This window comes from Alexandromys fortis, unplaced genomic scaffold (genome assembly GCF_014885135.2).
Source record: "Alexandromys fortis isolate MF-2015 unplaced genomic scaffold, M_Fortis_MF-2015_v1.1 scaffold_31, whole genome shotgun sequence".
Lineage (NCBI taxonomy): Eukaryota > Metazoa > Chordata > Mammalia > Rodentia > Cricetidae > Alexandromys > Alexandromys fortis.
The window spans coordinates 202,738-211,649 of NW_026067974.1; the positions used below are offsets into that span (position 1 = coordinate 202,738).

The 8,912-nt window shown below is 41.9% G+C and overlaps 1 protein-coding gene across 3 annotated transcripts in view; it reads left to right on the top strand.

Moving 5' to 3' along the window:
• The first annotated feature begins 719 nt into the window (after positions 1–719).
• The window catches only part of Rnf43 (ring finger protein 43), a 68,620-nt gene continuing 60,427 nt past the window's right edge, over positions 720–8,912 (top strand). Inside the window, exons 1-2 of one of the 3 annotated variants that reach the window (XM_050156677.1) lie at positions 720–1,287; positions 2,191–2,924. In XM_050156677.1, the coding sequence (XP_050012634.1) occupies positions 2,673–2,924 (252 nt within the window). In that variant the 5' untranslated portion in view covers positions 720–1,287; positions 2,191–2,672. The remainder of the gene's footprint in view (positions 1,288–2,190; positions 2,925–8,912) is intronic. The other 2 variants (XM_050156678.1, XM_050156679.1) reach the window with 2 other exon arrangements.

Genomic DNA, 8,912 nt, shown 5'->3' on the forward strand with positions numbered 1-8,912 from the left:
GGGAACTGAACCCCAGTCCTCTGAAAGAGCAAGCAGCAAGTGCTCTTAACCACTGAGCCATTGCTTCAGCTCAAAGCATAAGTTTAACTCTTGGCTTACAGTTTTACTTTGAAAGAATAGGTCTGCCGCAAAGAATGAGATGGAAATAGCAGATTCCAGACTTCTGACACCAGCCTGATTTGAAAGATCCATACAGCTACAGTTTAGACAGAGCTACTGAACTTACAGTATAAGAACTGAAGAAAATCTATGTAGAAAACGCACAGAAGCTTTCCAGGGTGGCCAACAAAAAGCAACAAGTACTGCAGTGTAAGATCTCTCAGTCCAGGCTGTGTGCCATTTATGGACACTAAAACATGGAAAGAAAAGAAATCTATTTGAACTGGTATTTGCAAGACTTTGCGCCACCCTTTTGTCTTTTGGATTCTTTTATGTTTTCTGTTTATTTCCTCATACCACCATCTGTGCCCTATTGCTTACAGAATTCTCTTAGATATGTTTGAGTGGCCCTGATTTATATAGCTGTCGGGAAAAGTAAGGACTGATTGAATTGAGTGCAGTTGCGCTGTGGCTCGCTAGAGGGAGTAAAGGAGCGAGAACCAGGAAGAGAGAGGGAGAAGACTTGGTTAAGTTTGCGAGGGCGTGCACCCCGAGGAGGCGGGGCGGGCTTGCGTGTAGCTGCTCCACCCTCACTTTGTCAGCAGGTAGAGAGTGTGATTGCAGTCCCAGGGGAGGGAGTTAGAGCTAGAACGCCAATTACCAACCACAGGCTTCCTGCTGTGGGGAGCTGATCCAGAATTGTCTCTGGAAAGGAAGCGTGAGTCCTTCCCTCTTCTGAACTTCCCAAGTCCATCCATGATTCAGAGATACCGCCTTCTCCCTCTGGGATTTTCTGTTTCTGGTATTGAATTGTTGTATTTACTACTTCGTTGTCTTTCAAGAGCTGATCATTTAATTTTCTGTACAGAAGCTGGGGGAAAGGACTTTTGTTAGATTTCGGGGATGATTTTGGATCTTCTTTAAGCATTTCCAGAGTCCTTGAGGACAGTAGCTCTCGTCCTGGAATAAGTTTCTGCCTTTGACCTGCGTGGATTGCTTTCTCAGGCTTCGGGATTTCTCGGCACCTACCTGTAGTGTGTGCACTTGTCTGACTGCTGAGTGAGAAGGTGGAGGAAGACTGAGCCGCACTGGGTTAAGCAGCTCAGATCTTTTTAAAGCAGGATTTATAAAAGCATAATTGAATTTGTTTCACCCCCGTGGATTCCAGTGGGCCCGACGGCGCAACAGGTTTGCATATTTCTTTTGAAATTCTTTTTTTGTTTTCTCCCTACCTCTGTCTCAGCAAAAGTAAGGAGTCTATATAGCAGGCTCATGTCCAGTGGCTTGGCTTTGAGCACTACTGAAGACTGTAGGATTTTCACACTTGACCTCAGAACGCAGTAGGCTTTGTGAGGGAAGTGCATTGATAGTTACTTGAGCGTGCTTATTTTAAAATCTGATGCTTATACAAGAATCTGAAGTTTCATAGGAGCCTAGAAATACCCCAGATCTGCTCTACTCTGCTTGATCCCCCCCCATCCAGGTGCTCGACTTAGAGCCTGTGACTTCCCCCCTATCTTTTATTCCCCACCCCCTCAAGGAATTTGAAAACGTGTTAGGAACAGTCCTTTGTTTTCTTCTGAGTCCCAGAGATTACAGATTCTAAGGTCTGGATAGTAGTTTCCACAGCACGTTGAGGAAAGCCAAAGTGCTTGATATTCTCAAGCTGGAGAATAAAATCTGGAATCCCTGAGCAAGAAAGGAAAGTGGAAACAAATTTGAACTGGGAAATACCTGGAAAGCTGACCTCATTGAGTATCCCGATATGGGAGTTGGGAGAGGTTTTGGCATTCAGATTTACTCTGTCGGATGTCAAAGATATATGAATCTGTGCCTAATTTTACAGGTACTTTTGGTGGAACACAAAAAAATATATTGAAGTTCTTTAAAAGTGTATAAATTCAGTAGGCCTAGAACTCTGGGCTCTGCTGAAACACAATCTAGCATGGACGTTTTAATGAATTCATACTGTAGCCACTGTAGGCATCCCTCCAGGTGTGGCCTAATTAATTTCCACTCCTCTCCTATTAAAAAGAAAACCCCCTCATGGTCTTCAACCATTTAAAACGGACCATTTTTCTGGTTAACAAGGGCCATCTTCTGAGCTCTGAGCTGGAGCTCTGCCTCCTCACTTTGATGCACTGCTTAGCCGGCTCCCTTGGTTTTGGTTCCTCAACACTGGGTTTCGTGCCTCAGAAATCGGATGCATATGGAAGACCAGCAGCAAGTGATCTGACACACAACCAGTCCACGCTGGCTCTAAGGCACATTTGGAAATTCCAGCGAGCAGTGGTGGTGTTTCTGTACCCACAGTGACGATGGGAGAAAATGACATACCTGCCCCAGAAGTGGGCTGAAAACAAACAAACAAACCCTCTTCTCCTCCCAATCAGGAATGCCCCCTGTGCTTGGGAATACACTGTAGAGACAGGAAGGACCAGAGCTCTGACTTGGCTTTCGGAAACTGAAACACAGCGTCTTTCCCCTCCATTTTCTGGATCTGAGAACCTGCCTTTGGGATGAGCTAGTGGAAGCAGTATGCATGGCCGAAGAGCATTGATGCAGCTGGTAGCATGAGTGGCGGCCAGCAGCTGCAGCTGGCTGCCCTCTGGCCCTGGCTGCTGATGGCTACCCTGCATGCAGGCTTTGGACGCACAGGACCCGTGCTGGCAGCAGCGGTGGAGTCTGAAAGATCAGCAGAACAGAAAGCTATTATCAGAGTGATCCCCCTGAAAATGGACCCCACTGGAAAACTGAATCTCACTTTGGAAGGCGTGTTTGCTGGTGTTGCAGAAGTAACTCCAGCGGAAGGGAAATTAATGCAGGCAAGTATAACTTTATTCCATTTTACTTTCCATCTGTTGGAAATACGCCTTCTTCTTCTGTCTAACAAACCAAAACCCGTGCAAGGGTTCGCTTTCCTCCTTGCACTGCTTAGCTTTGCATTTCTTCATTCTTGTGCGGATATTGCTAAAATTTGCTAAAGCAAATTTTAATCGTTAAAGAGATATATAAATTCTGTATTGTAGATGATAATTTGCTTATTTTAATTGGTATTACATAACCTCTTGGGTATGCATAATAAAAATTTTCTTTATAAATATGTATTTGGGGCACTACTTTACTAGGTCAAAAATACAAGTATATATTTAATACATTTACATCCTGTTAAAATGTAAAAGCTAATTTTAATGATCAAGAGCACCCTGAAATTCTAGACTGTCCTTGGATGATATCTGATTGCAGTGTCACTTTTAAAATTCAGTCAAGCTTGGACGCTATGGCTGGCTTTCTACCACGTGTGGGTGGCACCCTATTGCTAACCCCCAGGTGAAGAGGACTAGGTTACAAAATGGACCCCAAGCGTGAACCTGCCCCTGCTCCTTCTGGACCAGTTTTTAAATGTACTGTTCAAAACTTGAAATGTTTATTTGATCTATGTATTTTTTTGAACTCACAGAGTTTTTCCTGACACAATTTCCTAGGCTTTCGGGCTGTAACTCATTCCCAGGCTACCTATTCTTTAGTTGTTGAATTTATGAACTTCCTGGGGCCATTGCCTTTCTTAGACCAATTGCTCATTCCTGTGGTAAAGACAGAGCTTGGTGAGCTGTGCCCTTTTGATGGGCAACCTACTGCTTTGCTTCTTTAAAAGATGTTGTTTATTTATTAAAATTCATTTTGTAAAGTGACACTTCTTGCTGTAGCCATTGGAGGCGGGTTTATACAAGTGATCTCAGCATACAAAGTCAGATTTTTATTTTGTAATATGTGCAGACTATGAATTTTAGTTCATAGCTATATGAATATATATGAATTTTAGTTTGTAGCTATATGAAAGAAGGTAAGAACATGAAATAAATTACAGCATTATTTTTCAAACGTGAATACTTTAACTAGGCGTGGTGATCCATGCCTTTAATCCCAGTGCTCAGAGAGAGAGGCAGATGGATCTCTTTGAGCCTGAGGCCAACCTGGCCTACATAACGAGTTCCAGGACAGCCAGCAGACATAAAGAGATCATGCCTAAAAAGAAAGAAAAAGAAAAAGAAAGAGCCTGTTTATCAATGGTTTCGTGTTCAGCGCTGCTCTTCTTTGGTGGTATTTTGAGACTGGAATAAATGAAGAGGATAAAGAATTGAAGTAGAGAGCCGGGCGATGGTGGCACACACCTTTAATCCAGCTCTCAGGAGGCAGAGGCAGGTGGATCTCTGTGAGTTCGAGGCCAGCCTGGTCTCCAGGACAGACTCCAAAGAGAAACCCTGTCTCAAAAAAAAAAAAAAAAAATCGAAGTAGAAGCTTCTGCAAAAAAATGCCCTAAAATTTTTCCATGTGTAAGGGGAATGGTAACTCTGCGGGAACAGAGCGTGTGAGAAGAAAGTGCTCCCTGTGCTCTCTGACCTTGCCCTCCTGACGTGCCTGCTGCACTATGATTTTAGCATAGACAGTTTTACCATTAAGCCATCTGTTTGTATCTCTGACGTCTTAGGGAGCCCCAGTCAGATTCTGTGATAGCATTGCTCAGTAACTTGATGGTCTGCTCTGAGAAACAGCATCCTCTGTCAGTTCACACTGCTTCTCTTCTAAAGCTTCAGTATTTGCTAAGGGACCACCCTGCAGTGCTCTCTAAGCACTCACTGCTCCTTCACTCTGAGCAGGACTGCCATTATGTCCTTGTATGAACGTCAGTTTCTCAGTGCGCAGCTTTGCATCACTGACGGTTCTCAGGCTTTACTTTTTCTGCCATATGTGCTGCTTTTAGGTTTTAAAGTAAGTTTTATGATGACTTAGTATTGATCACCGAGTGTGTCAGTTTGGGTCCTGTACACTCTCAGTGAATCAAGTTTTTAGTCCACAGCAGTTAACTAAATTTTCTTAATCACTCCTGAAGACAAACATTTTAAGAAGACTTGTAAGATATTTATCTTTATACATTATTTGATTAACTCTTTCAAAGACCTCTGGTGTTAGGGATACTTGGTTAGTGCGACTGGAATCCATTCTGTTTGCTTCTTATCAGATAACTGCGGCTCACTTCCCCTGGAAGTGCTGTCCCTGGTCCTCCCTGTGCACCGTGGCTGTCTTGGTAGGTCCATTATCCCCATAGCACAGATGGATCATTCCTTGCGACCTTCTGCCTATGAGTTGTTCCTGTTCATCTCTTAAGATTCAATTGGGTCTTTGTAAAAGTACATTATACCAGAAAATTTATATAAAACAGTGGTTTAAAAAAGAATAAGATATTTCTTTCCATTTTCCCAAATTAATTCAGAATGCATACACTTTCATGAAAACCAAATTAATAGGATTTCATTGCTTTGCTTTTTATTGTATTGTACTTATTGCATTTCATTGTATTGCTTTTAAAATTTCCAAGCCATCCCATGACAATGTAGCCCCTTTTGTTTAATAATAATATAGACCGTCCAACTGCCTTTAAAATAATTTTCTTTTTCTTTGGCTTTTTCTGATGGCTGCAGTTCTCATACATAAGCATTTAAAAGCCGAGCCGTGGTGGGTTTTTGTCTAGATTCTCATTCCTCACTCTTGTTAGCAGTAATGTCTGGGTCTATCTCCTGCCTCTGTCTCTGTCTCTTACTGTGTGTGTGTGTGTTGAACCTAGAGCCTTCCACATGCTAGGTAGATGTTCAGTCGTTGACTAATGTTCTTCTCTGAGTGCTGGAAGGAAGTTGAAAGAGGAGCTGCCTTCTATTTCCCATCTTCTCTTTTCCTGGAAACCTCACCTCCTGGTCCTGAACAGTCATGGTTCTACTTTGGCCTGGAGTTTTTTTCTCTGAGCTGCTGTACCATGCTAACCTGATGTTAGCCATGCTCTTTGAAGGGTCCAACTCTCAGGTTCCGTCTGCCTTTGCCAAACCTTTTTCTCTTCCTGCTTATTATTTCCTTCTGACCTTCCCTGTTTGTCTTCATTTGGTTTGTATAGTTAGGGTGGCTCCCCACTGCTCCTCTGAACAGCTGTTGTTTTTAACTCTTCATCAGAAACAACCAAACAAACAAAGGCCAAGGAGATTTTTGAACCCTCCTAATACTTGGTGGTGCTTTTATAGGGTATTATTACATGATGGTGATTACGACCTATATATTTTTTGTCATTTGAACATATTGTTTCCTGGTTGCACCATGCTGATGGAAAATATCCTAGAACTGAGCACTGTCTAATTTCCGGTTTTCTGCCTTGCTTATAATTGATTAATGTTTGTGTCTGTTGTTATTATTTGGCAATATCCTTGGGACCACAGCTATACACGATTGTAGTCATATTTTCTTTTTTTTTAGAAGAACACCTTCAAGTTGTCTCTAAGCAAAAGAATCCAAGCATCTTAATGTAGCTCTAGAGAGGTCACCGACCCTTTGGCTGTCGCATTTTTCCTGCTCAGCTGGTTGTCCTGGATTTTCTTAGACTCCAGGATAAAGTTATGATCAAGATTAGAATGTGTTGCCTGGAGGCAGCAGACCTGTAATGGGAGCTAAGCCTGGGGTAGTTTCACATTTGGCCCAAAACAGGGAGCACCTCCTGGACAAGTTCCCTTCGCCAGTGCCTCTTCTTGCCTTCTCGTCTCTCCTACCTGCCAGCTCGTGCTTGCCCCCTTTAAGTTTTCTCTTTATTTGTATTGAACACCTGAAACTTCTAGATTGATGTTTTTGGCTAGTGTCAGAGAGACAGTCCTCTATTGCAAGCTGAAGACCTAAGGAGCAAACTGACCCTACATAGTTGTGAGATTGGAACAAAATAGCTTTTACCTCGATGAGGGTCAGATTCTTTGTCTGTGACATTGAGGGATTTGAATATAATAGCTGCCAAACTGATACTGCACGTTTTGTATGTATTAGCTCCTTGAATTTCCATGATAACTTTGTGGGAGAAAGTGTTCTATGCATGTTTTCTCACATTTTACAGAAAAGGAAGTTGAGGACTTAATACCTCTAAGGCAATAATTAGTGAGTGATTGGCATAGCTGGAGCTTAAATGGCAGAGCCATGGTTCTTCAACTCTGAGTCCTATACAGGTCAAAGGTGGATAGGACGTCAGAGTGCGGCTGTCGGAGGCTGAGCCTGGCACAATATTCTACTGCCTTCTAATAATTTCTGTATTTCTGTTTTTCTTGATTTGAGTTTGATTGCAGAAAAGTGAGTCAACCAGAGTGTTTATCCGGGATCTCCACTGCATTTCCTTCCTGCTCACTTTGAAATGTGGTGACTGCTAACACAGGCATGCTAGTGATAAATTTTGAAACAGCATGCATTTAATTGACGTTGCTTAAGTGAGTTCCTTGGATGCAGATTTCAGAGTAGATTTTAGGATTTTTTTTTTGCTTTGCTGCCAGCCTTTAAAAGAACTACAGAGTAAATATTCAAGGTACAGTCAGCTCTCAGTTATTCATGTTAATGGAGGTGTAGAAAATATAATTATAATTGACTCTGGAATGTAGTCAGAAATTCACTATCAAATACAAAGTGTGCCCAGATATGAACCCTGCTCAGGGCCTTCTAGATCTGGCTTTTTTGTTACAAACCTGACCTCCAGAAGAGAGAAGAAGCGGCAAGATATTTTTAAAATTTTTGTTTTGTGCATATGAGTGTTTTACCTGTATGTATATCTGTGTACCTCTCGTGGACCTGGAACTGTGGAGGCCAGAAGAGGGCATTGGATCCCCTGATCTGGGGCTACAGACAGTTGTGAGCTGTCATGTAGATGCTGGGAATCAAATCCTGGTGACTCAAAAAGCAGCCAGGGCTCTTAACCAACTGCTGAGTCATCTCTTCAGCCTTTGCAGAATATTTTTAATGGTACTTTTCAAACTTAAGAGGAAATCTCTTGCTGAATGTGGTGGCACAGGCCTGTAATCCCAGAACTCAGGAGACTAACGCCAGGAGCATTATGTATCAGAAAACAACCTGGACTACATAATAAATTGAAGGCTAGCCTGGGCTATTTAGTGAGACTTTGTCTCAAACAAATAAAACAAAATAAAAATAACAAAACCAAAAAAGTATGTCTTTTATAATTACCTCTAAAGTAGATGTGTGTGTATGTGTATTTTATGTAGAAATGAGAAAATTTAAGTTCAGATTCATAAATATCTTCCACTGGTAGGAATTAATAAATGAATTGTGCTTCAACTGTTGTTCCTATCTTCTGTGTAGTGTTCAGTCATCAGACTCTGTGGGCAGGCACTTTCCTGGTTTGTACTCAAGTGTGTGGAGGTCATTTTCTTTCTTTTTTTTATTGAAATTTATTGAGCTCTACATTTTTCTCTGCTCCCCTCCCTGCCTCTCCTCTCCCCCCTTCAATCCTCTCCCAAGGTCCCCATGCTCCCAATTTACTCAGGAGACCTTGTCTTTTTATACTTTCTACTTCCCATGTAGAGTATATCTATGTAAGTCTCTCTTAGTGTCCTCATTGTTGTCTAAGTTCTCTGGGATTGTAGGCTGACTTTCTTTGCTTTATGTTTAAAAACCACCTATGAGTGATGTAATAATTGTCTTTCTGTGTCTGGGTTACCTCACTCAAAATAATGTTTTCTAGGTCCACCCATTTTCCTGCAAAATTCAAAATGTTATTTTTTTCTGCTGTGTAGTACTCCATTGTGTAAATGTACCACATTTTTCTTATCCATTCTTCGATCGAGGGACATTTAGGTTGTTTCCAGGTTCTGGCTATGACAAACAAAGCTGCTATGAACATAGCTGAGCACATGTCCTTGTGGCACTATTGAGCATCCTTTGGATATATACCCAAAAGTGGTATTACTGGGTCTTGAGGAAGGTTGTTTCCTAATTTTCTGAGAAAT